Source organism: Ahaetulla prasina, chromosome 6 (genome assembly GCF_028640845.1).
Source record: "Ahaetulla prasina isolate Xishuangbanna chromosome 6, ASM2864084v1, whole genome shotgun sequence".
Classification (NCBI taxonomy): Eukaryota; Metazoa; Chordata; class Lepidosauria; order Squamata; family Colubridae; genus Ahaetulla; species Ahaetulla prasina.
In genome coordinates, this window is record NC_080544.1 from 32,197,405 (window position 1) to 32,217,718 (window position 20,314).

At 40.1% G+C, this 20,314-nt stretch overlaps 1 protein-coding gene across 2 annotated transcripts in view; it reads right to left on the minus strand.

The window, feature by feature from the left end:
* Positions 1–5,435: 5,435 nt before the first annotated feature.
* LIPA (lipase A, lysosomal acid type) overlaps positions 5,436–20,314 on the minus strand; it is a 28,174-nt gene continuing 13,295 nt past the window's right edge. For both annotated transcript variants that reach the window (XM_058187072.1, XM_058187073.1), the window contains exons 5-10: positions 19,459–19,568; positions 18,180–18,316; positions 9,845–9,991; positions 8,905–8,976; positions 8,368–8,439; positions 5,436–6,524 (exon numbers count right to left, since the gene is read on the minus strand). In XM_058187072.1, coding sequence (XP_058043055.1) covers positions 6,282–6,524; positions 8,368–8,439; positions 8,905–8,976; positions 9,845–9,991; positions 18,180–18,316; positions 19,459–19,568 — 781 coding nt within the window. In that variant the 3' untranslated portion in view covers positions 5,436–6,281. The remainder of the gene's footprint in view (positions 6,525–8,367; positions 8,440–8,904; positions 8,977–9,844; positions 9,992–18,179; positions 18,317–19,458; positions 19,569–20,314) is intronic.

Sequence of the window (20,314 nt, forward strand, 5' to 3'; positions counted from 1 at the left end):
ATTTAGAACTCCGCCGACTCCAACAAAACCTGTGTTTAACACACAGAATCATCTATTGCAATGTCCTTCTTGTTAAAGACTACTTCAGCTTCAATCGCAATAATACAAGAGCAAACAATAGATTCAAACTTAATGTTAACCGCTTCAATCTTGATTGTAGAAAATATGATTTTTGTAACAGAGTTGTTAACGCTTGGAACACACTGCCTGACTGTGGTCTGTTCTCAAACTCCCAAAAGCTTTAACCAAAAACTGTCTACCCTTGACCTCACCCCATCCCTAAGAGGTCTGTAAGGGGTGTGCATAAGAGCACAAAAGTGCCTACCGTTCCTGTCCTAATGTTTCCTTTCATTATATCAAATTAATACAATTATTACATACTTTTGCTCATATATATGTTTATATGATATGTTGCTGATTTATGTTGATGCTTGTGTATATTGTTGTGACAAAAAAAAAATTGCAGCTAATAGGAAATACCCATCTGTGCTGCATTCTCTGAACACGCAAATATCCTTTCTTATATAAAGGCAGCCCTCGACGTAGGACAGGTTGCTCAGCAACCATTTGAAGTTCCAATGGACCTACCTGGTGTGTGTGGGTGGGTGCTTATGACCTGGATTTGAAGATCTGAAGGTTGACCCTCCCCATCATGTGACCACACTTTGGGCTCTTGGCAATCAGACTGCATTTGTAGCCATTTGCAGCATTCTGTGCTCACATGATGGCGTTTTACAATGTTTTTGCCAAAACCTGATATTTACTTCCAGTTTTCAGCAAAGCCTGCCCATAGCAAACCATGGGTTCGCTTAGCAACCACAGCGTTCACTTAATGACCGTGGCAATTGCTTCACGGATGTCCTTTTTGCTTAATGACCACTGCAAAAAAAAGGTCATAAAATTGGGTCAGTCATGTGTCCAATCTGCTTTCTGACCACCACGAGTTACAACTGTGATGGGCAGACTCCATTACAGTCATAACTCAAGGAACAGAATGGAATGGAATGGGGAAAAAAGATGACCAGTGGATTAAAGCCATCTTGTACCATCTCATCCTTAGATCTGGATTTTCTTCTGTATCATGGAATGGGGCAAGAAACAGATTGCTGGTAGACACCTCCCTGGGCACCTGCCATGTTCTGTCAATCCACCGATTTTATGTCATAACAGTATTTTAAACAGGAATGTGGCATGGTGTTAAACAAGCCACCAACTTCCAGCAGCAAGAATGCCTTTGGGCCCTAGAGAAAATAAAATGGAGGCTAATTGCAGTCAAATGCTTCTTTAGCATTGTGCCCAAAGCTTGAGAAAACAAGTATGTCGTTCAGGATGCTGCTTATAAGGGCTATGTGCTTAGAGCTCAAAGCATTGTTAGAGACCCCACACACCCACTTCACGGTCTGTCTCTGTTGCTCCCATCTGGGAGGAAGTTTTGAAGTATTTCTAGCAGGGCTATATCCAAACTAGACTCTGTTGTTTCTCTGTGTCATATATGTGGGTATACGCATAATTTTGTATTTATTAATTTATCTTGTCATGTTTATGTTTATATTAGAGGTGGAGACCCTTTGAGAGCTGTATGCAATGTAATTTCATTTTAATGTATGCCAATTAGTATACATTCAAAGTGGCAATAAAATATTCTAAGTCTAAGATCAGGGAAACCATAATGGAGTGTTTCTCAAACTTCTTCTTTCATCACCCAAAATTGCTTATTGGAAAGTCCTTTATACCTGATGTACCGGTAGGTAAAAAACACTTTAATTCAATTTAAAAGGCCCTTTTATGATTGGGTAATGGATTTGTTCTGTGTTACCCTAAGAACTACTTTTAACCCATTTTGGGTAATATAACCACGTTTGGGATAAACTGCCATAATGTGTTCACTTTCTTATTCTCTGTATATACCTGCGCAAGCACAATTTCTCACCAAGGAACTAACCAGGGTATGTGAATTTGTGAAATCTTGTGTACATCTGTGAAAATCTAATCAGTATGGGAGTATATGGGTGACGTGTGTATGTGAGAGAACTTGATTTAATTGGCTTGTCTTGCTTTAACACCCAGGCTAAAAACCAGAGATTATAGTCATATTTGTGTCAAATATGCCGCTGTAAGAAAATGCTAACTCTAAGAACATCTGCCTACCCAACAAGTGTAACATTTATCTAAATTCTTAATTCACTTCTTAGTTATGATCATGAACAATGTTTCTCCAAATTCTAGTGTGGACATAACCTAAATTAGCCACAACTGTTAAAATTGGAATTAATTCTTTGTAGAGCCTGTTGGGTATGTTGCTAGTGTATGTGGTCTGTTAAATTAAATAGCAAGAATTTTCACTAACCTTCCCCATTTACTGCCACTCAACATTTCCACCCAGAATGTTGGCAGTTGAAAGTCTAAAACAGTATTTCTCAAAACTTGGCAACTTTACGATGTGTGGATATCAGCTTTCAGAATTCCCCAGCCAGCTCTGCTGGGGAATTCTGTTTGTCTAAAATATCTTGAGCTATTTTGGTTTTAAATACTAGTTTAGAATATCTTGAGGATGCCATATATGTCATTAATCTTATATCATTTCTAAGCACACATCAAAATCTTGGTCATAAATTTGAAGGAACTTTTGCCATGCTGAATATCCCCCATGGTGTACTTAGCATTTTTAACCTAGCTTTATATATTCCCACAGCCATAATTATACTTCTATGAGCACTCTCTTTTTCTCGCCATCTACCATCTTGGAAGTATTATTTAGGTAATATGTCTTGTCTCTCTCTGCTTTATTTACATGATCAGGACCATGGACCATTCATCCTTTCCAAAAAAAATGGATTTATGATCTGTTATGAGACAAAAACACATGAAGGTATCTTTTCTTTTATGTACACTGAGAGCATATGCACCAAGACAAATTCCTTGTGTCCAATCACACTTGGCCAATAAAAAATTCTATTCTATTCTATTCATCAGGTCTTTCTTATTCAAAAATCTACCTCAACAGATGGCAGGGCCTAGCTGGTCTTGGCTCAGCTCAGAAATGAAACTGTCATTTTGTTGTACCTTGATGAACGTATCTTTTCTTTTATGTACACTGAGAGCATATGCACCAAGACAAATTCCTTGAGTGTCCAATCACACTTGGCCAATAAAATTCTATTCTATTCTATTCTATTCTATTCTATTCTATTCTATTCTATTCTATTCTATTCTATTCTATTCTATTCTATTCTATTCTATTCTATCACTATGTTGCTATCTCTATTCAGATGAGCAATCATCTACTTGGAAATTCCATGGCTCTCTATTCAATTGGGAAACCGGAAAATATTCCAATAAAAGGAAAGAATAAATCACTTCCATACTACTGGCAAAGAAACAGGATGGGTACAATCACCCAGAGTCAATAGCAATAGCACTTAGACCTATATACTCCTTCATAGTACTTATAGCAATCTCTAAGCGATTTACAGCCAACATATCAAACTTTGACCTACAGATCTTTGTTCCTCTTTATTTTTTCTATTATTTTTTTCTTCGTAGCGTTTTTCCCCAAGTGTTTTTTCCCCCAGATCAGCCAAATTTGATCCATTAGTTGGACAGAAGTTGACTGACTACCTTGTCACCTGAGCCTGATGTCATGGCCAGAAAGAGACTGAGCCAAAGTCACCCGGTTGGCTTTTATACTTAAGGCAAGACTAGAACTCAAATTTTCTTATTTCTATCCTGGTAACTTAACCACTAAACTAGTTCTCATTGCCTACTCTCTATATGCTTAGTTAAAGCAAACCGTGCAACCTTGGGTAAACATGCTTCCATTTCACGGTATGAATTAATCCCATTATCATCCATATTTATTTGTTCGATGTTCAGCCTGCTTTTAGTACAGGAGCTCAAGACAGAGGTATAGTGTGCTTTGTCCTGTTTTTTCCAGAAAATCCTTGTGGGAGAAGTTGGACTAAAAAGAAAAATGGTTGAGCTAAGAGTTGACCATTAAACTTCTGTGATTGAGGAGGGACTAGAACTTGGGTCTCACCAGCGCAAGCCACTAACTTAACTTCTACACCACACTGGCTGTCAGCAAGCCCCAATCCTTAAATTTGCTTCTTAAAATAGAACAGCTTGTGCCCACCCTAATGGAAGGTGTCTGTAAGCTTTAAAGCCCGCTTTTTGCTGTTGCAACTATTATCGCATCTCAGCTTGTCAACAGACTATGGGGAGGGGGGCAAGAAGGGGGAGAATAGAACTTAGGTTTCAATACATCAAGATGCCAAGCCTAAGAATCAAGGACATTTCGGCAGGTGTTTATCAGTCAGAAAGACAATACCAGGAGACTCAGCTGGACAATGTGACCTGCTCTAATTGCAGAGGGGCAGAACTTGAACTTCGACTAGGTGGGTTTACGCAGGAAATAGCCAGATCTGGTTTTGCCCTTATCAGTGCCGAAATGATGTACTCAATATTAAGTTTTGCATTAAGAAACTGGATCATCTTGGCCATGCTTTCTTTGGTTGGGTTCGTCAGTCGGAACCTTGATAGTATCATCTCCTGGAGATCTAAACATAATGTAAGGTTTTATGTAAGCATAACAGATATAAGTCTTTAAATGTATGGTCAAGTTTTACATATGGTACCCTCTACAGAAAATGAGTTGAGTTTCAGTGCTCATAATCTCCGAAATAGCATTTCATATGGCCAACAATTGTAGATTGGGAAGTCTGACACATAGAAGGACAGCAGGTTGAAGAAAATTTTATAAGTGGTTAGAATAAAATCTACTATAATAAAATTAAGATTCCTTGTTTTGAATGTACTCCACTGTGAAGGAAATGTGATTTCTTTCAAGCATTCTCAATTGTAATTTTCATTCCTTTAACTGCTGAATTTCATAAAATTAAATAAAAACAAATCAGAATAATTGCCCTGGCCGTTTCTCTATAGCCCACCATCAATGAAGAAGTATCTTTAGGAACACAAATTGCAAAGAGTTGCCAAAACTCTTCTCCTTTCCACCACTCCTTATGGGCCTGTAAAGTAACAAAAGTTCTAAAATGTAGCAGAAAATTTAAGGGCAAAATATTCAGGCGACTTAATGTCAACATTTTTATAATGCCCCCCATGTGACACAGCCTAAGATGTATATGATAGAGAATGGAATCTGATGGTCTGTATACCCAGTCAAGACATTAAAATTCTTAGGAAGAAATCTCATTCCAACCAGTTTAAGGAAAACAACTATCTTCACAGGGTTCAATTTTTTGCTCTGTGTTGTTCTGCATTGCCTTCTTAGGCTGGTGAAAAGCTCCATTGCGATGAAGCTACTTTCCAACACCACAGACAAGATCCTCCACTGATCTGCAACCCATTTCATTCGATATTTAATTCTAATACACATTCAAAACTTTCAGGATAGCAATTGAAACAATTGAAGCGTATTTCATTAAAAAAGATTGAGTTTATTTCCAGTCTCTGCTACACATGATATTGCCTTCAAAATGCCCACTCCCTCTAAAACACCCAAGTCTTCCAGATGTCCCAGAGTATATAAGCATGCATCTGTTTCCAAAACCAGGACTACAATTCAAGAAGCCTGCCCCGGCAAGCCTTTTCCTACTGAAACAAACAGAAATATTTCTTCTTTCCATATTACGGAGAGGTGCATCTTTAAGTACGTGTGGCAAAATCCAGAGGAGGATTTTAAGGCAGGAAATCTACTCTGTAAAAACCTTCCAGGATCGTTTGTGTTTAAAGAACCAAGGTGATTGCTTTCCAAGTGCTCTTTCACATTTTAAGCAAATAAGGACTGTGTGCTTTGGAATGAGCTGTCAACATAAATTTCACAGATGTAAAATTTAAACCATTACTAGTTATCCTTATTGATTCCATATCCAAACTATTTAAGTGCACTTTGAAAGGAATTGGTTCCAACAAAATAAGCAAAATAAAATAATCACAGCCATTTTTATATAGCTTTTACAGCCTCGGTATCATGGACATTAGCAACGTTCAATAAATTGTCTTTTTCCCCTTCCCCTCATTTCAAAAATTATCTGAATAGTGCAAGAACAGCAGCACTGCAAGGTGTTTGGTATCATTCGCTACCTATTTTTGCCTTTACATTAAAACTGCATGAATTTAAAAAAGCTTATATGACAAATGCAGTTTCCATTTCTTAAGGTATTGCTTAGAAGGCTTGTGTCAGAATAATACTATACGTAGGTAAAACACAAGACTTCCTTTCCACAACTGCATCAGTGTTTTGGGACTACAACTTCAAGTAATCAATGGGCATATTGAGCTTTCCACATCATCTGAATCATATCTCTGAACATGCGCTGCGGGGCATCAAGGCCCCAGATGAAATCCAGATGTTCCCAGTCTGGGATCTCCTTGTGGTATACCAAGTTTGGGATCATAGTCATTAACATGGCAACATCCTTTTTGTCTGCCAGCCAGTCCTGGCCACCCGTCCATATAGCTGTTGGAACAAGCATCCTGTTCATTTTGTAGAGAGGTGGTATTGGCTAAAAAAGAAGGAAAGATAATGGTTAAAAAATCCAAAGAGATTCTCCTCCTGATGTCACCATTGAGCAAACTGGCTGAGGTTGTAGTTTGGCAACAACTGGAAAGCCAAAGTTCTATAGATCTGTTCAACAAGCTATCTGGGGCAAACTATCGTATTTTTCTTTGTATAAGTTGCTACTTTTTCTTAAAAATATTTACTTGAAAATGGAGGGGCATCTTGTACACCGGGGTGGGGGGGGAGACGAAGAGAAGGAGGTATGATCCATCCCTGTCCTCCAGCTCCACCAAACATGCCAGACAAACCTCTACCTTATATGCAGCTCTAGCATTCCTCTCTATGGCTTATTTATTTATTGTCTATTGCCTAGTTGTTTCCTATATCACATTGCCACTCTAGATTTCATCTCTATTGTTCCTGTGATGCATTTCCTATTCTTGTTGTATTACTCACTCTCTAATTAAAGATGACTTCTGCACAGTGATGGCTTCTAGTGTGCTTACTTACTCTACATGAAACATGGGGGCATCTTAATAATAATAATAATAATATTTTAATTTTTATACATCTTATACATGGGGGTGTCTTTTAAAAATATGGGTATTTAATAAAGGCCTCCAATTTTTCCCACAAAAATATGGCCACATTGACCCTTATATATTTGTTTACTATATTTCATATGCCCAATAACTAAAGTTTTGGGAGCTGATTTCCAAGTTATGTAAAGCATTAAAACAATAAAAAAAACCAATAAACCATGCATATGTAAAATTTAAAAAATAATTCAATTTCTTAATATAAACTACACTAAAAATCCATATCTAAGTTCTAGTACTCTAGTATAATTAGGGCAAATAGAATTTTAAAAAATCTAAGTAGAGAATGATTGAGCTAAGGGAAAGTTTTAGTTTCAATGCCTGCCAAATGCTTCCCAAGGTTGAGTGTCACTTTCTTTGGTTGCTGTAAGCAATCCTCTTTATGAAAAATTCCCAGAGTTCTCCAAGATTTATTCAGATAAAATGAAAGAGGTTACAAGAATTTCAGCAATTGAAGAGTTTCTAATATTACCCAGCAAAATGAGGATGGCCCTAGTATTTTCATATAGATAATGGATCAGCTTCCAATCTCTCTCTCTCTCTCATCTCTCTCTCTCTCCCTCCCTCCCTCCCTCCCTCTCTCTGAATCTACATCAGTTTGAGAATCAACCATTACAAATCAGTGCCACTCATTTTAGCCATTTAATTTGAATTAGGCTTCCACAGGAATTTTTTTTTGCCAAGAAAGCACAATTATAAATGAGGAAGGAGAGGGTTACCTCATCACTGCCTTAGGATAAGGCCATTCACAAGAAAAATTACGTATTTGCAAAGAAGGAGGAGAAGGAGAAGCAGTAGGAGAAGGACAGGTAGTCCTCAATTTATAACAGTTCATTTAGTGACCATTTAAAGTTACAACATCACTGGAAAAAAGGTGACTATGACCATTTTTCACACTTACAACCATGGTCACGTGATCAAAATTCAGACAGTTTGCGACTGACTCATATTCATGACATTTGCAGCGTCCTGGGGTCATATGGTCACCTTTTCTGACCTTCTGACAAGCAAAGTCAATAGGGAAGCCAGATTTACTTATCAGCCATGTTACAAATTTAACAACTACAGGGATTCACTTAACAATGGTGGCAAGAAATGTCATATAATGGAGCAAAATTCACTTAACACCTGTCTCGTTTAACCTCATTAATTCTGGGCTCAATTGTGATCATAAATCGAGAACTACCTGTATACTGGTTATCTGATAATACTGCAGTCTAATATGTCTCTCTCTTTGGAAATTCTTACCTGTTTATAATGAGCCATATTTTTTTTTCTGCTTCCCCAGTCAAATGCTCTGATTTCCCCAGACTTTACAACCTGAAAATAAAGTTACTTTTAAAGGTGTGTATGCCTTCAAGAATATTCATTCATTCATTCAGTCAGTCAGTCAGTCAGTCAGTCATTTTATGCCTTTCTGCTCTGAGACATTTATTATATGTAGGAAGAAAAAACAGGTGTAGCAGTTTTCCTATATCACTTGTTTACCCACCCATTCCTTGAGAAATACACAGCTGTGTATATTTTCCAAAGTCTTCCCATACAGGCAGGTATTAAGGATTTAGTGCAAATAATGGCACTAAGTAATCTTAACATCCACCTCCTGCTGAGGGAATTTCCTTAGAAGACTTCCAAAGTTCGATTGGTCTTACTCTTAGAAGAGCACGTGCAGAATTGCAACCGAGTAAAAGCTAACATTAGAATCATGACCCATAAATGCAAGCCAATAACCTAAACACCATTGTGGCAAGCATTACTCCATCAGCCTGGGGATTTCAACTCTACCTGACTCCAGTGAAGCATATTCTGGACAGATGTTCCAGCTGGGCAGTGTGTTGAATATACATCTACTCGGCTCTGAAAACAACAATGAAATGATTAGCTAAATCTATAACCAAGTATATCAAATACTTCTTTTTAAAATTTCATCTAAAGGGGAAAAGTGCATCAGGACTTAACATTTGGCCATCGTGTCCAAATGTGATTGACCCTGGCTAATCTTGAAAAAGCTAAGAAGGGCTGATCTGACTGTTTTTTGAATGAACTAGACCAGGGGTGTCAAATTCAAGGCCAGTGGGCCAAATCCAGCCCGCTAGGTGCTTAGATCTGGCCCGTGGGGCCAGCCTGGAAATAGCAAAGGACTGGCCCACAATGCCTCTGCTAGCAGACAAGGGCCACAGCCCCCTCCCTCCCCCGTGCACCCCATTTTCAGCCTGAACGGCCTCTTGCAGCACCCTCCTGGCCAAAATGGGTTTTGGCCGGCAGGATGCTGCAGGAGGCTGTCCAGGCCAAAAACGGGGCGCACAGGGGCTGCCCACGCCACCCCATACCCCATTTTAGACAGCACGGTGCAATCCATCGCATTTCCTTCCCCCCTTCCCCTCCCCCACCACCCGACCCACTGACCTGTGGAGAACAATTAGAATGCTGATCCGGCCCTCCAAGAAATCCAGTTTGACACCCCTGAACTAGACTAATTTAGGCAAGTGAAAAACAGTTCAACTTCACTTGAGGGAATCTTTAGCATTTGAGAGACACCACCTTGCCATTCTTAAGCTGGCTATGATTCTCAGTCTTTCATTACCAAATAGCTGAGATATAAGCTTAGAGAATATTTGCCTCTCCGATAACATACACAATGTTATTTTTTTTAAAAAAAAAATACAGATTCATTTCATTTCAAAACAGAGTTTACACATTTAGGCTCTTTAATTCACGCTCCTACCATGTTTAGGTTTTTCTCATTAAATCCACACAGGAGAAAGAAAAAGTTGCCACAAAGATCATCCAGTAAAATACGGTCGCAGACATGGGTAGCAAGCCATTTTATTAGATCGTTCTGGGGGAAAAACTGCTTCGTTCCAAATATTTCCTGCCAAAATAAGAATAGTATAACATAGGTCACTTTGCTGGAAAATAAGGATGCTTCTAAATATGATTGACATAGAATCATAGGGCTGGACGTAATGGGTGGAAGATCATTCAAGAGAGATCCACCCTAGAACTAAGAAGACATTTCCTGAAAGTGAGAATAATTAATCAGTGGAACAGCTTGCCTCCCAAAGTTTTGGATGCTCCATCACTGAAGGTATTCAAGAAGAGATTATGCAGCCATTTATCCATCTAGGATTTCCTGCCTTGGGCAGAGGGTTGGACTAGTAATATTTAAAGCAGGGGTGTCATGTCATCACATGACATTATATATATATATATATATATATATATATATATATATATATATGTTTTCTGAGGTTTTCACGGGTGTTTGTATATAGGTCTTTGGTTGTTGAGAGCCAAGTGGAAGTGTCTTGGCAGCGTTTCGGCGAAGTCTCATTCGTCATCTTCAGGCTTCAGCCGTGCTTCTGGGAGCAATGCTCACACATTGCTGGGATGCTCACACATTGCTCCCAGAAGCACGAAGCTGAAGCCTGAAGATGACGAATGAGACTTCGTCGAAACGTCGCCAAGACACTTCCAATTTTACACGGGAGAAAACCCGAACAACCAAAGACATATATACAAACACCCGTGAAAACCTCAGAAAACAAATATATATAATATATATAATATATATATATATAATTATGTATCAATGGTACCCAACACCTGATAATCTGACCAAGATGTATAAAGGTGTTTCAAATGTCTGCTGGAAAAGTAATTGTAAAGAAGATACTTTTTATCATATTTGGTAAAATAAGGAAAAAGGAAAAAAAATATCGGAGGCAGGTTTATCCTTTAATTCAGAAGATTTCTAAAACAAACAAAAAACTGAAACCAGAAGTTTTCTTTTAGAACTACTGGATAAAGATCTTGAAAAAAAAAATACATGGACCTTTATCACTTATGCACTGGCTCCCGGTGGTCTTCCGGGTTCACTTCAAGGTACTTGTTATCACCTTTAAAACGCTCCATGGCTTAGGGCTGGGATATTTACGGGACCGCCTACTGCCACCATTAGCCTCTCACCGACCAGTGCGCTCTCACAGAGAGGGCCTCCTCCGGATACTGTCAGCTAAACAATGACGGCTGGCGACCTCCAGGGAGAGGGCCTTCTCTGTGGGGGCCCCTACCCTCTGGAACGAGCTCCCTCTGGGGCTTCGTCAACTCCCCGATCTCAGGTCCTTCCGCCGCGAGCTGAAGACGTTGCTGTTTCGAAGAGCAGGACTAGCTTGAACGTAGTTTTAAATTGGGGTTTTTAAATCAGGGGTTTAAATGGGGTTTTAAATTTGTATTTAAAAGTTTTAAGGCATCAACTGAATTTAATTGTCTATTCTTTTTGCTGTTTTATATGTATTATATGTTTTCTGTTGTTTTATTGGCTGTGAACCGCCCTGAGTCCTTCGGGAGATGGGTGGTATACAAATATAATAAATAATAATAATAATAATGTTGACTGCAGCAAGAATTCTGTATGTGCAAAAATGGAAGGATATGCCAATTCTTACAAAGGAAAAATAGATGGAAATGGTGATGGAGCTGTAGAGAAGACAAAATTAACTGTTTTAATTAATTAACATAACCAGTTTTGTTTACATTTTGCGTTCAAAATGGGGAAAAAATGAAATTTTGACTTTGGGGTTTGTTGTTAAATTTACATTTATTTTTTTAAAATGTTAAAATTCATTTGTTGTTATAGAAATAGGTAACATTTACTAATTATGTAAAAATAAAAAGATTTTAATTTTATGTGCATTTGACTGCACCCAAAAAAAGTTGGAAGTCACTGTTTTTATTTCTTTCGCAGTTACCTTTCCCCCTTTTTCCCTTCTCATTTTTCCTATTATCTTTATTTCTATTTAAATTTTATATTAAGATAAACTTCAATCAATCTTTTTTTAAATGCTAAAGGAGGTTAACACATTACCATTGTGGTTTTAATGTAACTGAGTAAGCTATTATGGCTTCATTCACATATTCTGCTAGATCTTAATGAATGGATTCACCTAGGTTGGTACAAAATAAACGATTTTGAATCTTCCTGCGATAAATCTACCCAATCATTAAGAGGCAGAAAAATGCCACATATCCGATTCAAGGAATGTCAATTCCCTCATTTGGAATAGAAGTACATCTACTTAAGTTAATTAAGGACATCTACTAATTTTCTTTCAATGTGGAAAACCAGTTTGGTGTATGATCGGATAGGGTGCACTGCTCGCCTAACAAACAGGAGACTTAAGTTCTAGTCCTACCTTACATAGTCATGAAAGCCAGCTAGATGATCACGTGCCAATCATACTCCTAGCCCAATTCACCTCACAGGGTTGTTCTTATGGGGAAATGAGGAGGAAGAGGAAGAAGTATTAGATACTTCCTGAGTATCTAACTAGTACCTCAACTCAGGGCACTACTCTGCCTTGAGTTGTTTACAAAAATAATAAAAATGGGATATAAATAAATAACCCATAAATTTAAAAATAAAATTTTATTTCATATATACTACGGCATCGTAACTATTACAGTGGTTGAACTGCTCCTAGAGTTAGGAAGTTTTTCCTAATATTTAATCAGAAGTTGTCTTCCTGTAACAGTTCTAAAAAAGAACTGAGAGCAGAGAAAATATTATATTTGATTTAATATACAATAGAGTCGTATGATTGATCGCTCTTAATAGAGCTTTCGGAGGCACTCGGGACATTTTCTGCAATGTATTCTGTATTACCGTAATTTCAGCAGATGAATCCATGTGGGCAGGATCTTCATGGCTACTTCAGTGAAACTGAAACTGCTATCAAGTCTCTTGACTCATGCCAAGAAGATCAGTAATTACATTTTTTTCCAACCTGAATAGGGTACTTCATGTTTTCAAGGAAGTTGGCAGTAGAACCTCACAGTAGTAAGAATAGGTAAAACACACAACACTCAATTCAAGTATTTTCTAGGCACCAACTCAATAGAGAACTTGGAGCAACTGAACATCTCTCATTCTCAATCTACGACTGGCAGAATGAGCCAAATCAATGAACTGGGGGTGGGGGACACTGTTTAAATGCTTAACGTTATAATTACAGAATAATCAAACTCTGCTTTATTTGATACATTCTGATCCATTTTCCCGCTATGGTTTTAATACTGAATTCATGGTACTTCAGAGTAAATTTTGCCCCAGGACAGCATGTTCAATAATTAAGCTATATATATATATATATAAGCCAAATACCACTCACTCATCACAAAATCTACAGAACTGTAAAGCCTACAAACTTGAAACTTGGCACCTATGTTCCTCTTGGCTTCTAGGTGCTCGTTAAGAAAGGATTTTTTGAAATGACTATTAGATCATTAGTATTTCTTATTATTATTAACATGCTCTGATGCTAAGGAGTTAGATGTTCTACTCCCCCTCCCCACCTGAAAAGAACTCTGTTCCAACTGCCAGTTGCCTTATATTAACGCGCGCTGATGCTAAGGATTCTACATAAATTTTCAAGATTTAACTGTCAATTTATCAAACCCAGTCACATAGTTTTGTAGTGAAGCACGGGTATCCAGCTACTAGTATTTAATAAAACAACACGCAGAAACATGGAATGTGCAATGTGGAACAAGTCCTGTAAAAGTAGGTCACACCATTTCATTGTTTAAATTTTATCTGCGCAAGATTTTGATTAGCCTAACACAGGGCTTATAAGCTTTTGTCTGCACCAGAAGAACATACTTACCACTACAATTGAGCCAGTTGTTAAGTGAGTTTTGGCCCCATTTTACAACCTTTCTTGCCACAGTTGTTAAGGGAATCACTGCAGAAATTACACTAGTAACAGTGTTGTTAAGTGAAAATGGTTTTCCCCGTTGACTTTACTTGTCAGGTCACATGACCTCAGGACACTGCAACCATCATAAATATGCAACGATGGAAAGTGTGAAAAATGGTCACACCTGGAAGCCATCTTTTTCATTGGGTCTTCAGGCCTGTCACATTTACTACTGTGGGAAACTGGGAGGGGGGATTGTATGGAGCCAGGGTAATATATAGCCATGATAACATTCCTTTCTCAGAGAGTCAAGGACATCGTGCCCTGCACCTGAATGGCTGAATTGGGAGGCATCTTCAGTTGGGCTTTGATTGGACCATGTGATGGATGTGTGGGTGTTGGGCAGGGACTTGAACTCTCCTTTGGGTGGGGGAACCTGGAAGTTTTCAGATTCAGGTTTTCTCAGATGTGCCAATATGACATCTCTAATAAAATGGAACTTTGAGGAAACTCAAGCCTCGGAGTTTTCTTTCATTGGGGGTGTTACTTGGAACCCTGACACATAAATCACATTTTTCAGTGCCATTGTAACTTTAAACAGTTAGTAAAAGAATGATGGTAAATTGAGGACTATCTGTAAACTGAGACTGATAATCCGGGAGGTTACATGAGGCTGGCTCCAGGAAGTTACCAACGCTTCTTTGTTGGAGGGTGTCTTCCCCGCCGCTTTGAAAGAGGCGGTGGTGAGGCCCCTCCTCAAGAAGTCCTCCCTGGACCCGGCTGTTTTAGCGAACTATCGTCCAGTCTCCAACCTTCGCTTTTTAGCGAAGGTTGTTGAGAGTGTGGTAGTGTTGTGTCTTGCCCGCCCTCAGAGCAGCCGGGGCCTTCTTACCTGCTCCCGAACACTGAGGAATGTATGCCTTCCAGCCCCAGTCCTGGCTCCATGCCCACACAAACTGCAGAAGAAGGAGCATCTCCCTGCCCCAGCCCTGACTCCATGCCCAGGCAAACGGAGCAGCTAGACCCCTCCCCCTCCTCCACAGCAGGTGAGCCTGAGGAGGGTTTATTCCCAACAACAGCTGATTGGAGTGACCCTCGCATCAGAAGATTGGAGAGGCGGAGACAACAGAAGGAAGGGAGGGGCAGGCCTTAATGAGTGCTGAGTCATGGAGCCACACCCCATGGCCTATATAAAGGATCTACTTTCTGGCAGTCTCTGAGTCAGGCAAAAGTCGAACTTATCTTGCTGAAGTCACTTACTGGTCTCCTGCCTGCTCTGAGGACTTTGCTAGGACTTTGGGCAGAGCTGCAGAGGCAAGCCTGATTCGGATTTCCCTGACCCAGCCGTCAGCGGAGGAGTGGGACACGACAGGTGGCAAATCAGCTTCCTCAACACCTGGAGGAAACTGTCTATCTGGACCCGTTCCAGTCCGGCTTCAGACCCGGTTACAGCACCGAGACGGCTTTGGTCGCGTTGGTGGATGACCTCTGGAGAGCCCGGGACAGGGGTTGTTCCTCTGTCCTGGTTCTATTAGATCTCTCGGCGGCTTTTGATACCATCGACCATGGTATCCTGCTGCGACGGTTGGGGGGATTGGGAGTGGGAGGCACCGTGTATCGGTGGTTCTCCCCCTATCTCTCTGACCGTTCGCAGACGGTGTTGGCAGGGGGGCAGAGGTCGACCCCAAGGCGCCTCACTTGTGGGGTGCCTCAGGGGTCTGTCCTCTCGCCTCTCCTGTTCAACATCTATATGAAGCCGCTGGGTGAGGTTATCCATGGTTTCGGGTGGACTATCATCTGTCGCTGATGACACCCAGCTGTACATTTCCACCCGAACCACCCCAATGAAGCCATTGAGGTGATGGGCGGTGTCTTGAGGCCGTATGGGTCTGGATGGGGAGGAACAGGCTCGACTCAACCCTTCCAAGACAGAGTGGCTGTGGGTGCGGCGTCGGTACAGTCAGCTTACACCATCGCTGACTGTGGGGAGGAAGTACTGACCCCAGGGAGGAGTGCGCAACAGGCGTTCTCCTGGACGACCGGCTGTCCTTAGAGGATCATTTGACAGCCGCCGCCAGGGGAGCTTTATCAGGTCCACCTGATTCGCCAGTTGCGCCCTTCCTTGACCGGGACGCCTTACGCACGGTCACTCACGCCCTCGTCACTTCCCGCCTGGACTATTGCAATGCTCTCTACATGGGGCTCCCCTTGAAGAGCACCCGGAGGCTCCAGTTAGTCCAGAATGCGGCCGCGCGGGTGATAGAGGGAGCACCGCGTTGCTCCCATATAACACCTATCCTGCGCAGCCTGCACTGGCTACCGGTAGTCTTCCGGGTGCAATTCAAGGTTTTGGTTACCATCTTTAAAGCGCTCCATGGCTTAGGACCGGGATACCTTCGAGACCGCCTTCTGCCACCGATTGCCTCCAAACGACCTGTGCGCTCCCACAGAGTGGCCCTCCTCAGGGTGCCGTCGACCAAACAATGTAGGTTGGCGACCACCAGGGGGAGGGCCTTCTCTGTGGCGGCACCAGCCCTTTGGAATGAGCTTCCTCCAGGATTACAACAACTCCCTGACTTCCGGACCTTCAGACGTGAACTGAAGACTCTATTATTTCAGCGTGCGGGACTAGCCTAAGAACAAAATGTTTTAACCAAATTTTAATGGGGGTTTTATTGGTTCTTACTGTTTTAGTGATCAGGCTATGATAATATTTAGTTTTAATCTGGGTTTTAAATGTTTTATTTATCATATTGTTTTATATTGTTTTAATATGCCTGTGAACCGCCCTGAGTCCTACGGGAGATGGTGCGGTATATAAGTTTGATAAATAAATAAATAAATAAATAAATCAGAAGGACTGCTTTCAAGATTTTTTTTTCAAATCCATCCAAAGTGAAATCTAATCTATAGTAGTTTACATGTTTCTTAAATTAGGATTTTCCCCACTTTATACTCATTTTAAGATTTTGCACAACAAGGTCCCTGCAAGCAACAAGACCAAAAAAGTAACTTTTTATAGTGTGGTGAAAGTAAGTCACCACATTATAAAAAAGATGTTGAGACTGGATTAGGGGACTGGAAGCTAAAACATACGATGAATGGTTGTAGGAACTGGGCATGGCTAGTCTAGTGAAGAGAAGGACCAGGGGAGACATAATAGCAGTGTTCCAATATTTGAGGGGCTGCCACAGAGAGGAGGGGTCAAGCCATTTTCCAAGGCACCCAAAGGCCAGACAAGGAATAATGGATGGAAACTGATCAATGAGAGACTCAAACTAGAAATAAGGAGAAATTTTCTGACAGCGAGAACAATCAACCAATGGAACAGAAGTTGCCTCCGGAAGTTGTGGGAGCTTCATCACTGGAAGCTTTCAAAAAGAGACTAGACTGCCATGTGTCAGAAATGGTGTAGGGTCTCCTGCCTGGGCGGCGGGTTGGATTAGATGACCTACAAGGTCCCTTCCAACTCTGTTAATCTGTTAAATCTGTTAATTACTGTATTTTTCGGAGTATAAGACGCACCTTTTTTCCCCAAAAAAGAGGGTGAAAATCTGGGTGCGTCTTATACTCCGAATGTGACCCCGCCCAGCTTCTCAAACAGAGGTTTCAGAGGCTGAAAAAAGCATCAGGAACGAAGCTTCAGAAAAGAAGCCCTCAAACAGAGCTTCAGAAAAAAAGCCTCCAAATAGAGCTTCAGAGGATTTTTTTCTGAAGCTGTTTCAGAGGCTTTCAGAGGCAGAAAAAAAGTTTTTTTTCTGAAATGGAGTTTCAGAAGTTTCAGAGGCAGAAAAAAAAGCAAAAAAAAAAAAAAGCAAGGCACAGAGCTCACAATCAAGGAACCCACTGCTAAAATTCTCCTCTGGGAACAGCTGATTGGGGATATTCCGGGAGGCCAATCCACCTGCCAATCACCTTTTTTCGTATTTTCCTCCCCAAAAACTAAGGTGCGTCTTATACTCCGGTGCGTCTTATATTCCGAAAAATACAGTAATCCCTATGTGGAGTGTTTTGGTGGTATTTTTCCTTTCAAAACTTCTGCTGGACAACTTTCAATAATTTTGGGGAGAGGGGTAATGGACAGCTTTAAAAAGTGACTTTGGGTCAGCTCAACCTCACTCTTCCCCACTATGGAAGGAAAAGAGGAGGAAGCAGAATAGACAGCCATCATCTATGATGCCCCATAACTTCTCAAGTCACACAGGTGGTGTTTGTTTAAAACTGGGTTCCTTGTTAAGACTTTTGTTCAAAGGCACGTCAGTCTTTTGTTCAAGTATGTACAAAAAGACCTGTAGTACTTAGCTACATCACATAACATCTGCACTTTGTGGTTCAAGCAAATATTTTAAACAAAACACGTACTTTAAGTAGCAATTCGGGAAGCTCTCCAAGTTTGGCCAAAGCACCAGATGAATACGCTGCAGTCATAACAGGTGCCAATCCAAAAAACATGTTTATCTTTTTTGCCAACTCTGGAAAAGTTGAAAATGCTATGAAACCTGGAGGAGGAAGAAACACGAAAGACATGAATAGATCTTAAACTAGGCGGCTGAACCAAATCAGTAGGAAAACTGGTGGCTCAACAGGCTAATGCAGTCTGTTATTAACAGCAGTTGCTTGCAATTACTGCAGGTTCAAGTCCCACCAGGCCCAAGGTTGACTCAGCCTTCCATCCTTTATAAGTTAGGTAAAATGAGGACCTAGATTGTTGGGGGCAATAAGTTGACTTTGTATATAATATACAAATGGATGAAGACTATTGCTTGACATAGTGTAAGCCGCCCTGAGTCTTCGGGATATAAATGCAAATAATAAAAGGGCGAGATATAAATGCAAATAATAAAAAAAAATGATTTGTTGCATAGTCCACAAGAGCAATCGTATTTTTTAATAATTTTCACATCTTAGGGGTAGCATCATTAAGGCAAAAGGGGACTTTTTCCGTGCCTGAAGAATGTTTTCATCCATTTTTCTTTATAAATCTAAAGCAGCTCTCAAAATGATTTACACACTCTGAAATTTGATATAAAAGCCTCTTTTGCTATGCTGAAAAAAATTGATTTCTTTTTGTCCACAGGCATCCGCTAGTAAAATAGGGTGTGACATTTTTAAAATAGGCAGGCAACAAACCACAAGGAGGATTTAACATATTGTGCAGACACACTATATGCCAGGGGTCTCCAACCTTGGCAACTTTAAGACTTGTGGACTTCAACTTCCAGAATTCCTCAGCAAAGCTGGGAGTTGAAGTCCACAAGTCTTAAAGTTGCCAAGGTTACAGACCCCTGTAAGCATATATCCCTTTATAGAGTTCCACTGAAATTGGAGCATTCATCTGGTCCAAGACATCTATAATTCAGTCCAGAGTCACTTCAAAACTTTAAAGTCTTCATTCAAGCTTTCATGCATAAATACTTCCCATTATTTAAAATACGTCTTTCCTAAGCTAATACCCTTCAGATTACACATTCCACAAAAGCTGCAGTCATAACTCATCTAGAAAACATAAATTTAAGGAATACTAATGAAGATTATTTACCTGAATTAGGGATAATTGCTGTTTTATGGATAAGCATTATGAAATTCAACTTCACCTATGTATTTACCAGTGTAATTTTAGCAAAGTAGTTTGTTAACCTACCTATGGAGGTGCCTTGAGAATGACCAACGTAGAAGAGTTGCTCCTGACCAGTTTTGTTCAAGACAAAGTTTATTGAAGCAGGAATGTCATACTTAGCCATTTCATCAAAACTAAAGAGGAAAGGGGAATCCATCAGATTTACACATAAGAAGCAGGGTCCATATTATCCAAGTTGCCACAGATTAAAGTATTATTGAGTCAAGGTGAGGGAAAGATACCAGGGTTCAAGTCATATTAGGGTTCATGAGTCCTTTACTGACCTATCAAGACACTTTGGTTTAGCTTCTTTACTTTAATGAAGATGTGGCTTGTTTTAAAAGACCAAGTCAAAGATGAAACAACTATAAAATGCAACTAACATTAGCAACGGCAATAAGCAGTGGTGGGATTCAGCCAGTTCGCACCACTTCGGGAGAACCGGTTGTTAAATTTCTGAGCAGTTTGGCAAACTGATTGTGGAAGAAATCATTAGGGCAGAGAACCGGTTGTTAAATTACTTGAATCCCATCACTGGCAATAAGTGTATCTGAGAAACCTCTCTGCGTTCTGCAAAAAAGCTTTCAAGAATCATGACCAATTTTATATTTGATTTTTATTTGTATTGTCTTAGAATGATTCCAATAGTTTGCTTCTCAAGATCCTGCAAGCTACCCAGAAGAATATAAGCAGATGAAGTGTGTGTGTGTGTATTCTTCTTTATTTCCTTGTCTTTATTAGATATATCATGCACTCTCATTTATTTGATTTATATTTCACCTTCAAGAGCTCAAAGTAGCCTACACACCATTCACTCTTCCCATTTTTCCGAACTACAACAACTTTGATATCTATGCTAAGAAACAGCAACTAGCTGAAA